The sequence below is a fragment of the Echiichthys vipera genome (genome assembly GCF_963691815.1).
Source record: "Echiichthys vipera genome assembly, chromosome: 7".
NCBI classification, from domain to species: Eukaryota; Metazoa; Chordata; class Actinopteri; order Perciformes; family Trachinidae; genus Echiichthys; species Echiichthys vipera.
Window position 1 is genome coordinate 24,774,394 of NC_139832.1, and position 21,341 is coordinate 24,795,734.

General features: G+C 38.9%; 2 protein-coding genes across 2 annotated transcripts; one reads left to right on the forward strand and one right to left on the reverse strand.

Annotated features, from left to right (window-relative positions):
• Window positions 1-1,329: 1,329 nt before the first annotated feature.
• Window positions 1,330-5,665, reverse strand: tmem231 (transmembrane protein 231). Its single transcript, XM_083916993.1, has 7 exons — window positions 5,276-5,665; window positions 5,023-5,189; window positions 4,649-4,777; window positions 4,081-4,224; window positions 3,636-3,717; window positions 3,329-3,434; window positions 1,330-1,924 (listed from the first exon to the last, which is right to left on the reverse strand). Exons 1-7 carry the CDS (start codon window positions 5,412-5,414, stop codon window positions 1,762-1,764), a joined length of 930 nt encoding a protein of 309 aa, XP_083773119.1. The 5' UTR covers window positions 5,415-5,665; the 3' UTR covers window positions 1,330-1,761.
• A 2,394-nt stretch (window positions 5,666-8,059) lies between these two features.
• gabarapl2 (GABA(A) receptor-associated protein like 2) lies at window positions 8,060-19,909 on the forward strand. The gene is made up of 4 exons (XM_083916835.1): window positions 8,060-8,242; window positions 9,451-9,506; window positions 13,078-13,250; window positions 18,761-19,909. Exons 1-4 carry the CDS (start codon window positions 8,209-8,211, stop codon window positions 18,873-18,875), a joined length of 378 nt encoding a protein of 125 aa, XP_083772961.1. The 5' UTR covers window positions 8,060-8,208; the 3' UTR covers window positions 18,876-19,909.
• Window positions 19,910-21,341: the final 1,432 nt, after the last annotated feature.

Consider the following 21,341-nt stretch of genomic DNA (forward strand, 5'->3'; position numbering starts at 1 on the left):
AGCCGTTGTCATGCACACAGACCTCTTCAAAATTGTAAACAAACATTCTAAATGTGTCCAAATGGAATACAGTGGAATTCCTTTGTTAGACGACAGCCTTGGTCCTTGTTAACTTCCTGTCAACTGATGTCATTCAAATTCACTGCAACAGGAATCAAACTTGGACACATTTAGAATGCTGATGTTGACAACTTTGAAAAGGTCTATAGACTGCTGGTCTTGTATGCATTTACCACTTGAAAGCCAATGTTAACACAGCAATTAATACAGCCTCTGAGGAAAACATAAAGCATGTTTTATAGTTTTTGTTATTACTACAAAACTGCACTATTAATGCCACATATTACATTAAACACAAAAAGTATTTCCTTCTATGTTTTTTGCTTATTCTTGTTTTAATTACCCAGTAGTGCAACTTCTATCTGTAGCTGCACTTAGACGGTATCAATCAACAAGCAGATGGCTAAAAAAAGGCTAAAATGAGAAGGTTTTAAGGGCAGATATGAACTGTAGTTACTGCAGTTGAGCAAACAGGGTGTGCCCGCTACTAAACCGTCTGGTCCAACCCAAACTGGCAGCCTGAGTGGCTTAAATGAGGTAATACAGTGGTACTGGTCCAGAACTAAAGACACACACACAGACACAAACTACTCACGGACATGCACATATTCTGACAAACATCTCCTGGGACAGTAGGAGGGAAAATGAAAATGAAAATGACTCTCCTGCAGATCATCCCACCACAAAGTTCGGCACAGTTCTTTCAAAGGCCATTATTAAAAAGAAATATTCAGATTATAGTCAGTAAGAACAATGCAGTTGTGTTTGTCTGTGCCAGCATGTGGCTTCATGTCCTCAACACTTTATAACAGTCAAGTAGAAAAACATTTGATCAATGTTTCAGTCAATAATTAGTGGATTTATAGGGCCAAGTGCATAGTGTTGACAGGAAGTGGTGACTTAATCAGTCACATATTAACAAGCCTCAAGGAATAAGAAAGGACTGAGGACAGAAGAGTGTCATTGATAGGACATTACAAGGTATGTTCCTCCACACTTCTCGATATTATTGTGCTATAATTGCTACATTATTATCATTATTAAATAAGAGTAGTAAACCAATTTCCCTGCTGTTACTTAAATGAACATATTTTCACTCCCAAAAAACGTATTTAAAGATGAAAGTAAATGAAAGCATTACATTTAAAGAAGATACAAAATGTTCAAATGTACAAATTGTTTTATTATCCATCACCTAAGGCTATGTACAATACGAAAACTGAACAACGAACTTCTTTAATTACAGTAACAAATCGTCATAAACATATAAAAAGTAAAAAATATTGAAAATCTATTTATATTTAATGAAAATGCCATTGCTTCAAATAGCGGTTTAAGAAATGCATTTTTTCAGAGCAAAAACTGTGGTACTTCCTGTAGAGGAGGACCTGCATAGAAACGTGTTTAGGTAAGGTGAAAACATAAATGAATTTGCGGATGTTTGTATACAATACAGTCAAATAATTACAGGAACATGGCGAGCTCCTGGGAGGTGCATTGCTCATGACTTAGAAAGACCAATCTTAAAGTGATAAAAGGAAGAATGTGATGCTAATGTATGTCATAATGTTTTTCACTGAAACTCACACAGTGATTGATTTGTTATTACAGTGTTGGTGAGTCATTGTGAGAGATGCAATATTGTCTCTATTGAAAGCTGGTGGTTCCTGTATACCTGGAGGTCAAAGCACTACCACTGCATCATGACAGGTGAGGTTTCCCCACTGGTATGGGTACGGTGGTCAGAACCTGGTTCTGGAAAACAAATCTCTGTATTCGTTCAAAGACCCAGAGGAAGATGAGGAGGACACTGATGTACTGAATCCAGGCAAATTTGATGGTTTCCCAGAAGCCAGGGCGATAGGTGGAAGGAGGTGGTTAAGGAATAAATTATGAGGAAACGTCTTTTTTCACTCTATGTGGATATACTATTCCAATTTGTTTTGATGAAAAACCCAAAGATGCTGAGGACAGTGGGGAACAATACAACATGTATGAATAGCTCAAAATAAAATAAACATTTGCCATGCAGATCGTTTTTGTCTTATTTACCATTGGCTCTCCCACATATCTACAATTGAGGTGAAAGGAATTTCATTTTTAGAGCTAAAATAAATTAAAAATGACTTGGTTACCCATGATGCTTTGCAGACCTCAGAGACCAGTTTTCATTGGGAAGTTTTCTACCAAAAGATGGATATACTATATGGGGGAGAGAGTGTATAAAACTGCATCTGGACAGTTTTACCATTAATAAAAAAATGGTGCTCCCTAAGTGCTATACAAGATTGAAATAACCCTGTACAGTTCCTATGCTGTCATTGATTTGCAGTGTGTACACACATGTATAAAGATACTGTTGCCTGTTAAGAGATGTGACAAGCTCAAACACATTTCAATAAGGCAAAGATTGTAGAAGCTTTCTGCATTATTTTGCTTTAAAAAAAATTGTAGTGCAAAAGTGTCAACTAACAGTTCAACTGCTTTCCGTGCTTTCATACCCACTGACAATTCAACAGCTTACAGGTCTTAAAGCTTTCAGTTATTGCACAATAGATTTCAACAGTTTTTGGCTCTTACTTTAAAAGACACTTTAGTGACACTTTCAGAGCTTTAGTGGTCAAATCTGTTGGCTAACTGCTGAGAATGACAAAGCATTTTTGATACTTAAAGATATAATCTGTAAGATTCTCATCTATTTAATTGTCTTTTAAGTCACTATCTATCAAAGAGTGAGTTCAAACAATGGTGATTGATCATATGACCCACTAATGAAAGCACATGTTGCCTTTTTGCCGAGTATTACAATCTGAGTGTCTGTGGCAACATCTCTCATCTTCAACCGCTTATCCGGGGTCGGGTGGCAACAGGTGTAGTAGAGGTGTAATAGGAACATGTGTGTATATGGATTTAAGAGGGGAACATATAGGGGACGGACTGGAAGTAGAGAGGTGAATGTGTTTCAATAAAGTTTACAAAGGAGAATTGAGGGCTTTGAAAGAACAGGCATGCCTGTTATTAATTCTTACCGCCAAAGGGGTCGCTAGAAACAACGCATCCCAAATCTTACAGAGTACAACTTTAAGCCGATACTATAGAGGCAATTCGATCTGTTCTAAAAGTAGCAGAATATGTTACCCAGCCCTAGTTATTAACCATTTATTAAATGTTTATATTAGTTATTGTAAGCACTGAATTAGGGGTTCAAGTAAAGTGTTACCATATACTGTAAATAAGAACATACATTCCTGCATTTATTAAAGGATATCTAATGACCTCCATCGGGTACCGGATCTCAGCATTGAGCTGAAAGGGAGATCCAGCAGCTCGTCCAACAGTCCAGACTGGCATGGGACAGGACAGTACTGTGGTCACTATGGTAGAAAAAAAGGGGCAAAAAGACAAAGAGAGAAAAGGAAAAGTTGTCATATTTTAAAACATCCACATTTTCCAAAATGTGCATATAATGCAGTAGCTGTAATAAGCAAGTTTTAAATCCCACTCAAAGGCGGTGACTCAGTTGAATCTGTGTTTAGGTACATTCTCAAACTAAATGAGAGCCTTTGTCAACTTACAGTTTCTCTCCTGGTAGCTCCTAATTATGGTGTCAAGGTCATATGCACTTGCAAAGGGACTGGACCCATCAATCACTGACACCTTGGCATCAATATAGAGGAAAAAAGACAAAGAGAACATCAGCTTAACAAATGTTCACTGTTCCTGTCACATCCCCCTCAGCACGTTGTAGCACCACAAGCGGTATCATGTTGCAATGCAATATTTATACAGTGATTATTATGAGGGCTAGAATGAAAGGGTTAAGGGGGGCAGCTACATGCTCGGTTGTGAATGGGTGAGTGCTCTGCCAGGCTCTAGTCAAACTTTGGACAATGTGACCTGTAGAGTCTCACAGTGTGAAAATATATATTTTCATGTCTTGAATTTGTCTTGGTGCAAACAAGAAAAAGAGAAAACAAGAAAGAGAACAGGTGGATAGAAGGAAAAGCAGTGTCCTCTCACATTGTAAATGTCGTACAGTCCTCGGTGAGGCAGCGGTGTCCTCTGAAGCAGCCTCAGGTCTCCGCTGATGAACAGCTTAGCTCCGGGGACAGATGAAGAGTGCTGCACATACGCCAGGCTCTGCATCACCACTGTGGACATCCGCTGGGAAAACACAAAGAAATAATATGCTTTATTTTAGTAGGAACATTAAGGCTGGTCTGGATAGGCCGGCTGTCATACTACAAACACAGCATAGACACAGGAAACGATCACTGGCTCATTGACTGGAAATAGCTACAGTGTATTCTAAAGCCATTCTTTACTCAAGAGTAAAGAGGAATGACTCTTTTAATCCCCACACACACAAAACCCATTGTAGACATGCAATAGGAGAGATTGGGTTTGGACACATTGGCAGTTACTAAAACAAATCCTAAAATCATTTTTTGGTAGAATTGTGTCCGAGTTAAGACTGACTGTCATTACATCCTGTCATCAGGTTGAACACCACTTTATTAATGGTGGCACAGACACTGTGAGACATATGTACCTACTGTGAGACTAGGTTCTGCAGTGGAATACATACAAAGAGCTTGTAGCTGAAGGTGAGCAGCAGTTGGACACTGTACACCTGTTCCTCTGGTTTTAGAGGTAGCTGCAGTTGAAATATTAAGAGGTCCAACTTCCCATCCTGGTTCTGATCCTCTTCTCTCACCTGTAGAGCGTGTTCACCCACAAAGAGAGGGAAAAAAACTTAATAGTTTGCTTGTCTGATAACTTTCTTAAATCCACAGTACTAATAATAAAAAATTACAAGTCGCCTCTGCAGTGCATTTTTGACAGTGATGAAGCAGCAATATTAAGCATGATCATTAAATACAGAAGAAGCGGTAGAGGTACAAACGACAGGGGACACTTGTACAGAGGGGAGGGAAGTCCATTGTTGAAATCTGCTCTTACAGAGACAGCAGGGATCCGGAGGTTGGCCCCAAGCATGTTGTTAAGATGGGGGAAGGTGCTCCAGGCGACGTAGTCTCCCTGAGTACTGGTGGCTGCCACCAGCAGAGACTGGTACTGGAATCGCACAACCGGTTGTTCCTCATAAGTGCTTCTTTTTATCCAGAAACCTAAAATAAAACGGCTTGTATTAGAGAGCGGGCATTTTAACAGTTTATAGCTAACTAGAGTTTGCCATCTTAGTAGTGTAACTCACCATGGCTCCTGTAGGCAACGAGCAGAGGAGGGATGTAGGTAAGGCACAAAACAACAACCACAAACAGAGTGGCTTTCGTGCAAACACTCGTTTTGTACCGAATCAAAGCAGGGTGGGAGTATACTTCATAAAAAGCCATAGGTAACGATATAAATAGCCTTCCTAACCGCTAGTGTTTTGTATCATCTACTCAGTCGGGGCGAGCTAGTTCATTTTCCAGCTAACAAGTTAGCATAGATGGTAACTAAGTGGACTGACGTGAGTAAACGCTCAGAGACAACAAACTGTTTGATTAACATAGATCAAATATCACATATAGTGTATCTCTTTGATAAAATATAGCGTATAAACAGGCTATTTACGTGAGTCTCCTGGATAGTCTAGCGTCACAAACCGCGCCATCTTTTAGCTTAGCGTCTCACGGTTACCATGGCTGCCAGCATCAGAGCGTTCATCGTGCTGCATTCAAGCACTGTCGGTACAGTAGGACAACCAACAACGCCTTTTGTTTTTATCATTTGGGAGTGTCCATGCATGGTAATCAACAGATCATGAATTCAGAGGCGATTCTAAAGTCTGTTGGGCCCTGGGCAAATATCCACAGGGTGCCCCACGAACCAACGTTCATCACCTTTATGTTACAAATAATCTGACAACAACAAAAAATTGCGGGCTCATTTTAGTCATTTTCAATGTAAGTTATTTTCAAAATATGAATATAAACATTAAAAAACTTGCAATTCGAACATATACATTTGAAGAATATAAACAGAAACAAAACAATAAAAGCAGAACAATACATACTTGAGTGGAGTTAGATGGGGCCCCCTTAGGGAGGTCAGGTCTCCTACCGTTCTTGCAAACTTTGCGCATTGTCCCTGTTACATGTACAGAGCGATCTCTTAACAAGTGAAATTAGATACAAACAAACACTAAGCTAATTTCAAATAAGCTGAATCAATTTTATTAGTGTTATTAGTGGATTTTATTTAGATGTATGTGACAGCAGTTGGTGGCTTTGCAGCTATTTTGCCGACAGTTTGCACACACTTCTGTAATTCTTTTAACGTGGTGGGAGCAGTGGCGTAGCATGCCATCTGGGCCCCATCAGTAGCAGCATCAGTAGGCCCCTTCTCTTTTCATACGTCCATTGTCACATCTGTACAAATATACAGTTATGCTGGTGCTGGTGGCAAATGTGTCTATGAAAACTCGAGGTAAGCTTTTATTTTTCTAGCAAACATTAATATGCATTGTTTCTCTTGTCATGTTCGGAGGCTGCAGTACAGCACGTTATTTGTCCGGGCTAATGAGAATTACGTGAGAATGACTGTCCATGGCATGCAAGAGTTTGCTGTAAGTCAAGTTTGATTACCTGAGCAAAATACTGTTAACAGCATGGTAGCTGCTGCATCACAGAACAATGCGAGTTAACTAATGTTACTGCTTAAAGCACCTTCCTGATATGTAATGTTAGCGAAACTAGCTAGCATTAACTTCACAGTGTCATATACATTTATATAATAATTTACATAAAAAATATGAATAATACTAATGTTACTGTTTAAAGCAGCTTCCTGATATGTAATGTTAGCGAAACTAGCTAGCATTAACTTCACAGTGTCATATATATTTATATAATAATTACATAAAAAATATGAATAATACTAATGTTACTGTTTAAAGCAGCTTCCTGATATGTAATGTTAGCGAGACTAGCTAGCATTAACTTCACAGTGTCCTATACATTTATATAATAATTTACATAAAAAATATGAATAATACTAATGTTACTGTTTAAAGCAGCTTCCTGATATGTAATGTTAGCGAAACTAGCTAGCATTAACTTCACAGTGTCATATACATTTATATAATAATTTACATAAAAAATATGAATAATACTAATGTTACTGTTTAAAGCAGCTTCCTGATATGTAATGTTAGCGAAACTAGCTAGCATTAACTTCACAGTGTCATATATATTTATATAATAATTACATAAAAAATATGAATAATACTAATGTTACTGTTTAAAGCAGCTTCCTGATATGTAATGTTAGCGAGACTAGCTAGCATTAACTTCACAGTGTCATATATATTTATATAATAATTTACATAAAAAATATGAATAATACTAATGTTACTGTTTAAAGCAGCTTCCTGATATGTAATGTTAGCGAAACTAGCTAGCATTAACTTCACAGTGTCCTATACATTTATATAATAATTTACATAACAAATATGAATAATACTAACGTTACTGTTTAAAGCACCTTCCTGATATGTAATGTTAGCAAAACTAGCTAGCATTAACTTCATAGCGTCATATACATTTCTATAATAATTTACATAAACAATTAATATGAATAATATTTATTTAGGTATAATATTATATCTGCTGTAATTTTAAAGTACCACACACATTAATGAATCAATAATTAAAATAATATAGCCTAATAAGCATAATTCTAAAATGTGCCATTCCACATGAGTCCTTTTACTCCTGAGCCTACTTTAAGTATATTTTGATGTCAATAGCCTACTTTTCAGTACATTTACTTAAGTAAATTATTGAATGCAGGACTTTTAATAGCAACACTTTGAAATTGCTACATAAACTTAGTAAAATATCTGAGTATTTGTTCCACCAATACCCTGCATGTTTAAGTCTGCGTTGTTTATGTGTGCTCAATTGACAGGTTGGTTCTTTCCGAGAGAACCTGAAGGCAGCATTTTCGCCACCCCTCTGTCAGACAGTGACGTCAGCCCACAGCTAGACGGACAGTTGGAGGCTCCGGGCGGAGAGACATTGTTGACATTTTGTTTTGGTCGCTTTTGTCTGGATTTTTGGACATTACGCCGACATTATCCGCAGATTTAGAAGCCCGCCTTTCGACCCGACCATCACGCCTCAGTGCGGGGATCCAGCAAAGATGAAATGGATGTTTAAAGAGGACCATTCCCTCGGTAAAAAGGGTTTGGGTTGTTATGAAACCAGAGATGCTCTTGTCATGTCATGCGCCCTCCTTTTCTGTTTCGCTCTGTCCTCGATTTTGCCATATCATTCCGCCCAGGTGCAGACATGCATGTTGGACACAGCACCGATCCATAATGTCTGATGTTGCATGACTAGCAACAAATGCTAACACGTTCTTCCTGAAAGTCAAATGACCGCTGTCCAAATCGGGTTCACCTTTAACGTTGCAGATGCATCATATTAGCCAGCTAGTTTTTCACCAGAACGTGTATTTTATATCCTATCTATGGTATTTATTCTGCACGGAGACATTTCATCGTTAAATTCAATTCGAAACATCTGATCATTGAATGTCGCCTTGCGTATATTGGTAGAAAACCCATGGAATCAATTGGATTAGTTTAGTAGTTAATCAGTAGTTAATCAACAATGTTGCATTGTTTTTACACTGCTCTGTACTAACTGTATTTTGGTGACAAAAGACAGCTACAATTCCAAGCAAAATAGATGAAAAATGACTGAAATGAGTAGTGACTGTGCACTACATGGATGCCGAATTGAACAGCGTTATCTTCATGTCTTTTTAACGTGTTCCACTAACATGAACATGTAATGTTTGTTCATTAACCAGCATTTTGAACTCAGTTTGGTGCAAAGTTAAAGTTCTGTCACTTCTAGCTCCTGTGTTCACTTTCTCTCCAGATAAGCTCACTCTCCTTTCCAAAGAAACACTGCGGCTAGTTTTTGTGGAGAGGTTTCCAAAAGTAGGCCTCTTATCTGGGCTAATGAGAGTGTGCAAAGTGTTGAACCTAAATGGATCCACCCCATCACCTCACCCTCCCCTCTTTGGCCTCTGCTCAGTGTCTGTCTGCTGCACCTGGTCCTGCCTACAAAGAATAGGCCTCGGGTGGAAATAGATTCACTATCTCTCTTTGACAATGATAAGAACTCACTACTAAAATGAAAGAAGACGATCACACTGACTTAAGTTTGTAGTTGCATCCTGTACAAAGCATCCACTCCTCTGTCTGTTCACCCAGCTTCCAGCTTTTACGCAGTGCTTGAACTTGTGTAATGAAGCACTATATCAGACTAGTCTTGGCCGTGTTTGGCAGTACGGCACGAGAGGAGGCTCCCAAGAGGCCTCACTCATCCCTTTTAATCCTGACTTCCTGTTTGTTTCCTGTCTCTCCCTCAGAGCACCGATGTGTGGAGTCAGCCAAAATACGCAACAAATATCCTGACAGAGTGCCGGTGAGTACGGGGGAGGTGGCGTTTCTGGCAGGGGGATGGGGGTTGAGGGTGCAGTGAGTGACAGAAAGTCGAGAGATAAGGTGGGTGACTGGGTGAAGCAGTGGTAGTTATGGGTGGGAAAGAGGAGAAGGAGTGAAGTCACTGAAAAATCCCAGATTTCCATGACTTTCCATAACTAAGCCTGAGCGACTCCATGACATACATATTTCCACATGTCTGCTTTGTTAAACCATCTGTTTTAAGTGAAACAAGACCAGGTTAAAACCTAATTTATGGCTGGACCGTGAGTGGTCATTGTTATAGAGATATTTTCAACTATTTATTGTTCTGGATTACTAAGTGTTAAGTGTTATTATTCAGTGTTATTGTGCAATTAATGTTGCTGTGTCGGATCTAGGTTACAACTCATGACGATTATTAACATTCCCACGGCCTCAAATGTTGGTGTTGAGGAGCTGCAGCATTTATTCATGGACAAACTTCAACCTACACTGTACATTTAGCACCACAGGACTGCTGTTTATTTTTTCTCTACTCCCATCACCACCACCTGTCTGCTCTGAGCTCATCCACTGTCACTGTTACCCGACCACACACACACACACACACACACACACATGCTCGTTTCACACACACTGATGGTATGCACTGAGCTAACTAATATAGAGCTCTTACTAAATTTCTCAAATGAGTAACAAATGTATTGCAATGATTTATAGTGAAAAAGGTGAACGGCGAATGGTAAAGCTCCAAGAGCGACGGACAAATGGTGATTATCACTCACTTTGACCGGTGGTGCTATCATGAATAGTAAATGTTAACTGTAATTAAACAAAACTAGTCACAAATAAACTAAGGAGACAAGAACATACATTTCAGTAACTAATACAACAGAAATATATAAAGATACAAACATTGCGCTTAATGCATAATTGATGGGATCCACCTAAAAAAAAGTAAATGCTTGTTAGCCAGCACTAATGTTTTTTTCTTCAGTAACTACATTAAGCCTCTGATAAAGAACATTTTTTGGCCATGTTCAAACCATAGACTGTGTAAGAAATGGACGTAGCCTCTCCGATTAGGTCCGTTCTCTCAACTTGATCCAATCGTACTCGCCTACGGGAGCCGTCATCTTGTCAGACTTTGACTCCGCCTCATTTCCTTTTACCAAAAAAGGGCATTGATGTTTAGGGGAGGGAGATACGTCCAGCTGGCTGACGTTTACCTCCGGGGAGAAGTGAAGGCCAGCGGCTAGCTCAGGGGTGTCCAACTGATCCAGTAAAGGGCCACTGTGGCTGTAGGTCTTCAAGCAAGAACACAAATGATCCAACAAATCAACTGTGTGAGAGGTCGAGTCAGTTGTGCTTTTGCTTGGTTGGAATGAAAACCTGCAGCCACAGCGGCCCTTTACTGAATCAGATTGGCACTCTAGCTGACACTTAAGAGGCCGCACCCCTAATTATTCATAAAATTGAACCTTCAATAAAATAAAAACTAGCCTGGTACAAAATAAATCACCCCCCTCAGTGTTGTCATGGAGATATGACCTAAAAATACAGACTAGAATGTTTTTTTGTACCAGACCTTAAACAGGCTTAATTATGCTGTGAAAACAGCCTGTTAACATGGGGGTCAATGAGAATTTTTTCTTCTACAAAACCTGCAACCTCCTTCATTGGCTCAACCATGAAGTCACTGTAATTGGGGCTTAGTTCAAACCAAATGGGAACCCTATAACTGTTCATTTCATGTATATAATAAAGCATTCCTGTATTGTGGCTTTAACCAAATGCTGTTACTCAACTCATAGTGTACTGTTGATGTGTGACCAATGTGACCTATATGTGGACTTGAATTGACCTCACACTGAATCGCACCCACTTCTGAAAAGCCTGTGGGGTAAGATTCGCTTTGCTGGCAGGAAGTGAAAATAGACTGACACCTCAGGTGAGAGTGCATACAGAGGGACGCTGTCGATAACAGGTGTTTAACTGCCTGCTCTTAGGTAACATACCCAGAGCCTTTTGTCCGCAAGAGAATGCCTGTTAAACTCAATCCCTTTAGCTAATACTTGCAATCTGCATCTGCTTAATTAGAAGAATGGGAGGAACATAACACAGAAACAAGTTCCTTCTATTGTGTTGGCTCACTGCATTGCTGGAACTCATGTAACACTGGGTTCAACATTGCAAGAGCAAGGTAGAAGTGCTAAAACATTTACACTCATCAGCCTCATCTTCACGATTCGCTTTCAACCCTTCAGCGCAATTTAATATTATTATATGAGGAATGGACAAAATGATGTAATGGGAACATCTGCCGTTTCCCTCACTCAATAAAGCCTTTGGGGTCCAACAGCTCATTGTTCTGGTTTTAGGGCCCACAACTTTACTTATTTTCTCTCTTTTTGCTCTCCACAATGCCATTTTTCAGCACAAATATTCTTACAAATCCACACAAATATGCGTGTGAACTTCAGCTAGTTGGAGGGGATATTTGCCACCTCGCAGCATATTTTGTAAGGACTTCACTGCACATAAACAAAGTTCCTTCCATTGTAGGCTATTTTAGGATGAGTAATGGTTAGCTTTCTGGTGACATCATTGACTTTATTGGCTAGAGCAACCGATATTAGACATGTTTCATGAGGTTAGGACTCACTTCAGACACAGCTGTAATCACACTTGCCAACCTTGAGGCATTAAAAATAGGGTGGATTTCCAAACCAAAGCAGGGTGTGAGAATCCTCCCCCAGAAACATTCTGGTGACTTTTTGAGAATGAAAGTAACAAAATAGTCCACTACAACACCATTTTTATGTTTAATATTTTAAATTTGACTGTGAATTCTCAGGAAAGAATACAGAATAATTTGCCCCTCTGACGTGAACCAGTATTCATAGTTTTTCATATACTCGTTATTTTCCTTCATTCCCCCATTCATTCATTTTCTCCCGTCCCTTAGAGACTGTGCACGCCACTGCTGCTTTCAGTGACTGTAAATATTTCCATGAATGCGAGTAATGTAACTGCAGCCAATATTGTGGATCATTTAAGCAGCAAAACCAAAAACTGTAGTTATAAACTTGACAGAGGGACCGGAACTAAACTTTAAGCTTTTGAAATAGTCACACTTCTCTGTTCCTTGTGCGTAAATGCGCACAGCTTAGCAGTAGCTCTGCTCTCTGCTCTGTTCACATTTTAGATAATCTAATTAATATTTTCTGCATTTATGAGGCATTATTTCACCCATCCGCAGCCACAGAACATCTCAGGATTAACGGGCACGACTGTTGTACAGTGTCAGAAACAGGTTGTCACTACAAAAAGGAAAAAAGATGTGAAAGTAAACAGGAGAAATATGGGAGAATTGTGACCCCGGGAGGACAATGACAAACCGGAATCTCCTGGGAAAATCTAGAGGGTGGTGAGCTGACAAACTGATATGATCCCATCCTATAATGGCCATAGAGGCTCTGTTACAGCGGTGAACTCAAAAGAACAACGCACATTCACAATACTGAATGCAGTGTTACGAGCCTGTTTTTCTGTGAATGTTTGTGCTCCAGGTGATAGTGGAGAAGGTGTCCGGCTCTCAGATCGTGGACATCGATAAGAGGAAGTACCTGGTGCCCTCTGACATCACAGTGGCCCAGTTCATGTGGATCATCAGGAAACGCATCCAGCTGCCTTCAGAGAAAGCCATCTTCCTCTTTGTTGACAAAACTGTCCCCCAATCCAGGTGAGACAAACATTACATTCTGCAGTTAATAGTGGACGATGTAAGACAGTGAAATCTTGTCTTGGAAGAATTGTTTCCTGTTTTGCAGCAATACATCTCTGTATCATTTGTGACCTGAAGCACCGAAGCAAATTTGTCCCCCAAGGTAGACAGGTGGAGCACGGTAAAACACATGGAAATGCAGTGCAGAGGCCTTTGGAGACTGTGTAGCTGTTTGCTGATGGTCTTATTTGTTTGTGTTAATTATGGTCAGTTCTCAGGATCAATGCTGCAGTAATTTATTTGTAATAAAGTTATTGTTTTTTATTTGTTCAGTTATTTGTTTTAACGCAGAGTTGCAAAAAATTAAATTAAATTTTATTTATAGTGCCAAATCATAACAAACGTTATCTCGGGACACTTTACAGAGTAGGTAAAGACCACACTCTATGACTTATTTATGATAAACATAGACCGGACAATTCTCAGAGCGCAGCGATCTAGTCGGGTAATACGGTACTATGAGCTCTTTAAGATACGACTGAGCCTGACCAATAAGAGCTTTGTAGATTAGGAGAAGGAGTTTAAATTTTATTCTAGATTTTACAGGTAGCCAGTGCAAAGAGGCTAATACAGGAGAAATATGTTCTCTTCGATTTAGCAACCGATTGTATTTATAGGCTGAAAATAAACAAGAAATCTCAGTACAGAAATACCAAAGTAGGAAACCACTAGTTTGTCCACCTTAGTAGGTAAATTGATCACAATTGTTTAAAAAACAAAATCTGAGTGAGCTGTATCAAGATTGTTTGTTTATGTTAGGATATCACGTTATTGTATTTTACTCCAGAATGTCTATATCAGAAATATATCATTGTATTATTTTATTTTATAAAGCATGTACAGTGAAGTGGTGCAGGGTCCGTGTGGGTTCTCTCCGGGTTCTCCGGCTCCCTCCCACAGTCCAAAGACATGCAGGTGTTAGGTTCATTGGCTGTAGGTGTGAATGTGAGCATGGATGGTTGTCTGCCCTGTCAGCACTGGGATAGTCTGGTGTCCGACCCAGGGTGTCACCATCTCTCAATGATGGGTGGGATGTCCTGTGTGGCCTGAGTCTGACTTTCCCAGTCATTTGTGTCCTGTGTAATGCATGTTCAGTGTGTTTATCAGTGTGTTCCATCTATCTGGGTTATTGAAGAGCAGAAACATATGACCTCTCAGTGTGTGTGTGTGTGTGTGAGTAACCAATCTTCCTGTGAAAGAGCATCAAGCCACACCTGCACTCTCAATTTACGCTATTACTGGCTATTGACATGCTCATAGGATGCACATACATGCATTATCTGATCTGATCTGACCTGCTTCCCACAACTTTGTATTATATTGATAATGTTTCCCTTGTGTAAACTGTTTTAAACTCAGTTTAATTCAGTGCACTCACAGCTCTGAAGGTGTAACTGATAATCTGGCTTTTCTTGTAGCGTGGCATTATACTGCTCTGCTGAGTCTCAGCTGGTTGTGGTCACGAGCAGAACAGAACAAACTTGAACACATGCAGCTGTGATGTTGGGTGTATTTAGAAGTCCAACAGACTTATACTTTTCAACTTATAGAAGCCAATGCAGTTTTTTTCCCTTTTCCCAGATGTGAGGGGACTTTAAAAAGTATTAAAATGCTTTAAAATTATAGTCTTTTTTTGCTGATATTCATGGTCAGCATTTTTCTACGTCCAACTGCACAGCAAGGTGACAAACTGTGACCTATATTCTTCTGACTTCTTTGTCAAATTAACCGCCAACTATTTTGATAATCGATGACTCTGTTTTTAAAGGGAATACAAGTCCAAATTCTCTTATTCCAGCTTCTTAAATGTGAATGTTTTCTGGCTTCTTCTCTTTGAGTTGTGGACAAAACAAAACCTTTGAGGACGTCATCTTGAGCTTTGGGAAACACTGATTGACGAAAAATTTCCATTTTTCGACATTTTATAGACCAAACAACAAATTGATTGATGGAGAAACTTAACCCTAACCCAACCTTAACTGGAATGATATATTCATGTCATCACTGGATATGATGTGAATGCCATTCAGGTGACACACAGCACCAAAATGTTTTGACCATGGGCGTGTAGTTCAGTTTTTGAGTTAATATCGCCCAAAATGAGAAGCCATGTTGTAACTAGAGCCAGACCGATATATCGCTCGCTCATTATTGACCGATATTGGCGTATTGCATTCATATTGGTAATCTATTGGTATTGGCGTGTATGTTGTCCGATATGCGCTGATATGAAAAGCTTTTTTCACAGAATATATAATAGAATCTAGAATAGAAATACTTTATTGGTCCTTAGCTGGGAAATTGCAGTGTAACAGCAGCATTACACACAGACACATCAAAACAGTAATATAAAAATACAATATAAAAGACACCTAAAAATCAAATGTATAAATAAGCGGTCTGCAGAAAATAATACTTGATTATTAAATGGTGTCATATGGTTATTTAGTTATTTATTTAAATGCAAAGCAATTGACTGACACTACGGAAGCCCCAAAGGGTCATACATTACATACATTTTATTTCCTCTGTTTTCCTGTGATAACAAGATCATTCTGTAAGTAGGTTAGCAAGGCTTTATCGGGGCCGTGAATGAGCCTGATGACCACAAATGATCTTTAAATAAAATTAACTTGACTTTCCGGGGGCGCACCCCTAATATAATGGTAGGGAAAACTCTTCACATAAATACCGGTATGATACAGTACGATTTAGCTATTTTATTTGAATTTTCTTAGTGTTTATTTAGATTTGGTTGACAACTAGAATGTGATACATTTTATACATGTATAATAATGTAAATGTTATTTAATAAAGTCTTTTGCAGAGTCATATCGGTGCAAAATTCACATTAAAAAAAAGTATATTTTCATTTCATTAATTGGCCACTATATTTGTAATCTGTGCATTTTACCCTCTAAAGTCGATATAGGTATATTGGGATATCGGTATCGGCCTTAAAAATCCCATATCGGTCAGACCCTAGTTGTAACCACTGAATAATTTGACCTCACATGCTCCTATAGGGCATATTGGTAGAGGCCATTGTGTTGTAGTAGGATACACCTGGTCAAGGTTATCAGAGCAGAGAATCGGCCACAGACAAGTGAACAGAGGAATCTGGATGAATAGGAGCTAAAAGGAAACACTGCAGTCACCACTTCCTTATTCTACTGATTCATCTCTGCTTGATGACACAAGACTGTTATTATGTCTCACATGTTACATTTACTTTGTCTAAGTTTTATCTCCCAGTACTCTGTGCTCTCTTCAAACTTCATATTTGAATGTTCACCTCTGACTAAAAGCACAAATGTTAGGGCAGATGCACAAATCCAAAATTAGAACATGGACTGGTCGATTAAAGACTTGGGAATAGGCCTTTTCCACAGCGGACACTGTGACTCATTGGAGGTAAAGCAGGGGTGTTACTAATAACATTAAGGATGGCTCTGCTCTATCCAAGTGTCACAGTAAGCAGTGTTGGTGCGACAGGAAACAGGCCAATTTTATTACTTGAAAGTGCAAGATAAGTGCAAGTATAATTCTTCCCCTCAACTCCCACTTACAAACTTTAAAACAAAAGCTTTTTATCAGATTCATTTTGAATACTTCAGCAACAATAAACAACAAATGCACCACAGAGTGCTGCAGAAAGTCAGGAAGCTATTCCTGCCTTTGGCCATCAAACCTTTTAACTCCTCCATCAGTCTCAGACAGTCTGAGTCAATAGACTTATTCCACCCGTCACCTTTGCTTTACCCCATATTTATTTATTATTTATATATTCAACTGGACAATACTGACAAATGTGTGCAATACTCTGTGCTAATACTGCAATACTTATTCAACTATACAACACTCTAGTTACTTACATTATACTACATTTTACATTACATTACTATTGTTTGTTTATACTGCAAACTAATTGTTTCCATTTTTCAGCACTATTATTTACCTGTAGTATATATTGTATATATACATTCTCTCTCTATCTATCTCTCTCTCTTTCTATATATATATATATATATATATACATATACATATATATATACACATATATATACACATATATATATATATGTATATATATATACTGTAGTAGAATGTACAGATGTTTTATCTGAAATCGCTCAGTGAACTACATCTCTTGTCACCTTGCTTGCTAGCTAGTGAGGTAACTTAGCTATGTTCCACGAACAAATGTACATTTATTATAAGTGAAAAAAAGAGCCAGACTCGTTGGTGGTACATCCTGGTACAAACCAACATCATATCTTTAGTGGAGACGTAACGTTTTGCCGTCACCTCTGGGTCTTTTGGGTGTGTCTTATACTTCGACAGGGACCATATACAGTAGGAAGGTTTTCCTCGTCACTGTTGCTCATGGGGGAATTGTTGGGTCTCTGTGAATCACAGTGCGGTCCAGACCTACTCTGTATGGAAAGTGTCCTCAGATAATTTTTGTTATTATTTGACACTATACATTTTTTTACAACTGCAACCTTTTTTGACTTATAAAATAATTTCAAAATAATAATAAATAAATTGACAAACATATGTGTAACAATGCCACAATTCAGATGGGATCATAAAATGATTTGTCTGGTGCCATTGACTACCGGGCATATTTTTTTTTAAATAAGGTTCCATAGCCCGACTGATGGTATTGTGGAGTTTAAAACAAAAAACAATAACATATCGATCAACAGTATTTCCTTTTTAACAAAATGCATTAATACTGAATTGATACATACTGGAACAGTTTTAACAGTGTAGGAATCAACTTGTCAGTGTTCTCTGGTGAACACTGAACTGTGAAGTGGTGACGCTGTTTCTAATGAGCCCAAACTTACTTTGACACTTCTGTTCAGCAATTTATATAGGTATTCATGGCTGATATATACACTGGTATGGGTATATCTGCTACCATTGGCTGTTTATAATGATTTAATACAGTGTATTTGGAATTTCTTGCAACATATCTGCTGATATTTGCAATGTTGGTCAACAACATAACAACAGCAGCAACATTTAGGCCTCGTCTGTTACAGACTGTACATCTGAGATAAGCTACAATCCTCCAATAACACCATCCATGCTGATTTATTAGTGTGGCTCGTCATCAGGATGGATGATGCCAAGACTTTGAAATTAGAAATTACATGAATAATGAATTATTTCTTGTGTGTATACTTGTTATTCTTCAAGAATGTTTTACAGCCTCTTCCAGGACAGGGAGTGAGTATTAGAAATGTGAAAGACCTAATTTTGGACTAGACCTTTTGTACCTTATGTTGTGGCCTTTTTTTCAGTTTTTGAATTGGAAAGCGTGGAAAGTCTGTCGAGCAGCAGAAAATAACCACTATTGGATGCGTTCGTCTTACAAACCAATACAGGAGGTGTAACTATAATGCATTCGAAATGACTGTGTGTGTGATCTAAGTCTGGTTTCTCCTGTGTTGCAGTCTGACTATGGGCCAGCTGTATGACAAGGAGAAGGACGAGGACGGCTTTCTGTACGTGGCCTACAGCGGAGAAAACACCTTTGGTTTCGAGGCCTTTTATACAACACAGGGATAGCGCTTCACCGAATACCTGTTTCTCTCTCTCTCTCACACACACACACAAACACACACACTCTCACTGACACAGTAGGGCCCTGCATATACTGGTGCAACATGTTACTAACATTAGCCTTTTCGTGTAAGTAATGCACCTACACACCTGGCACAGTCATTTATGGTGTTTTTGATACTAGAAAAAACACATTTTACAGTGAAAATGAACACCACCAAGATTATACAATAACCAAATTTGTTCTCATTTTTGTGACAGGCTCAGATGATCATCAGTGTCGAGAAATGCTTGACTTTAATGATTTGGTCTTTTGTCGTTTCTGTTTAGGTCAGTTGAGGAGAGAAACACTGCCGTAACATAAGAAAAACAACGCACATTATGCACGCCACTTATTTTCCAAGTATCGACATCAGTATAAGATTTTTTTAAAAACCCATTAGGCCCTGACACACACACACACACACGCACACACACCACTCACTCATTACCTATTCATGCTACATTTTCTGAGAGTCCAGCTTTGTTGTGTACAGCTGAGCAAGAAAACCTATAATCGTGTGAGTAGAATCATTAACCACGTTATGGATGTCATATCATGTATAAAAACTTCAGTACTCAGTGCCACAGGTACACTCAGCACTACGATAGGCTATGTGAAGAACCATAAGCATGTGAAAGAAGGCAGCTCGTTCTGTGGAGGTGGTGAATGAGTTATCCAATCAGAACCACTTGTGATCTTTCTTCTCTTCACACAGACGACCGACGCTGACGTTTTGGCTGCATCTGTAGTTATTGGTGCTGAATCAGAATAAGACATCATATTTCCATCCTTTAAGTATTCATATTCGTGCACCACAAAGCTTTTAAACATGGTATGGAGATGTGTAATATATTGATGGAATGCTATGATATTCAGTATTGTTTTATTTTGTCAGTGTTGTATGATTGTTAAATATATCTTAAAGACATATAGCAATTTTAAATATTTGAAAAGGGTAAGGTAGCTGGAAGACCTGACCAATAAAAATTAATGTAAAATGAACCATAAGGTGTTTCTGTCTTATTAAAAGAGAATATATTAACATGTCAAGACACTTTCACTTCATCTTTGTTCAAAAATGAAAGATACCTTGTGCATTGTTTGACCACTAGTACTGCAATGGAGCAACATTTAACAGCGGCAACAGCTACGCTGGTTTTGTTTTCACCTTGTGAGTCTGTGTGGGTTTTTTTTTGTGTGTCATCACGGGAAAATGTCCTGGAGACACCTACTGTAGTACCACAGGTGGTTTATTAGGAGTATTTTGCCGGGTGTTTATGTCTATCTGTCTGGCTGCGGACAGAATTTCTGTTTGGGGTTACCGGCTGGTGGGCTGTGCCTGGTTTTGGCTCAACTTGGTCACAAACTTTTTGCAGCTAAACGGTACACTAAAATCTGCTTTTGAAAACATGATGGAGAAACAGGCACCACAGTAACATAATATTGATCCATGTTTGATCAGCACTTCTTAGTTTCACAGTTTTATCAGTTCAGGGCAGACATGGACACTGCGTCAGAGACTCCTCGGCTCTGACCGGTTGCTGTAGGTCAGGCGCAGTGGAATCTAGCAGTTCACATTAACAGCAGACAGAAACAGAAGGTGGAGGTAGAGCTACATGACTTTTTCACAGATCATCTGTCTCATTGTGCTGTCAGGATAAAATAACAGTTTACACAAAAATGAAAAAAGACCCAACCTATTTGTTATATCATTGTGACCCCTCTTTGTTACTCTAGTATCTATTCGTAGTCTCCAAGCCCGAGCTGATGTCATGATTGGGGTTATTCTGCAAGACTTCCAAAAACTCCCCTTTGAGCAACACAAGACATTATACGGTACAACTGTTTTCACAAGCTGAGAAGAACATGAGGAACAAACCCATCTTGATGTGTAAATCTTTGGAGGGCCCCTTTAATCCATAGATTATGTGAACATAAAAAGATACCTGGGTTGTTTTCCTTAGCATCATCAGATATTTGCAGTAAATGGATGCCCACAGCACAAAAAACACTTAAAAAGCAACTTAAAGAGAGAACCTTTAAATCTCTAAAACTCTGTGTTACGCTTCCTGGTCATTCCTGGCAACGTGCTGTTCAGTGTTATCTGAGCTGAAGTGGGTTGTAAGTTGTCAGTGGAATCTGCTGAGCCAAAGCACTAACGTAACTGATCCTCAGTCCCTGCAGTGATTTGGTGTCTGGTCTTCGATGAAGGACCTAACTGTTGTGCAGAAATTTGCAGGTTCAAAATATTCTCTGTCTTCATGAGTCAACTGCTCCAGAGGACTAAAATCTATTGTGACGTGCGGTGGAAACACCATGGTTAGGTTTACAGTTCATCACAAGCTGAATTCAGACACATGTACAACCATTATTGTGGTCTACGTGTCTTCAGTCCACCTGAGCAGAATGCTGTAGGACAAAAACAGTGG

Excerpts from the sequence above, each read along its gene's own strand:
- tmem231 (XM_083916993.1), bottom strand. The coding sequence starts at position 5,414 with ATGGCTTTTTATGAAGTATACTCCCACCCTGCTTTGATTCGGTACAAA. Across the intron at positions 4,778-5,022 it reads TCCGGATCCCTGCTGTCTCT|GTGAGAGAAGAGGATCAGAA; the intron begins GTAAGAGCAGAT and ends CACGCTCTACAG. Across the intron at positions 1,925-3,328 it reads TACCCGATGGAGGTCATTAG|CTATCGCCCTGGCTTCTGGG; the intron begins ATATCCTTTAAT and ends ACCTCCTTCCAC.
- gabarapl2 (XM_083916835.1), top strand. The coding sequence starts at position 8,209 with ATGAAATGGATGTTTAAAGAGGACCATTCCCTCG. Across the intron at positions 9,507-13,077 it reads AATATCCTGACAGAGTGCCG|GTGATAGTGGAGAAGGTGTC; the intron begins GTGAGTACGGGG and ends TTTGTGCTCCAG. Across the intron at positions 13,251-18,760 it reads AAAACTGTCCCCCAATCCAG|TCTGACTATGGGCCAGCTGT; the intron begins GTGAGACAAACA and ends CCTGTGTTGCAG.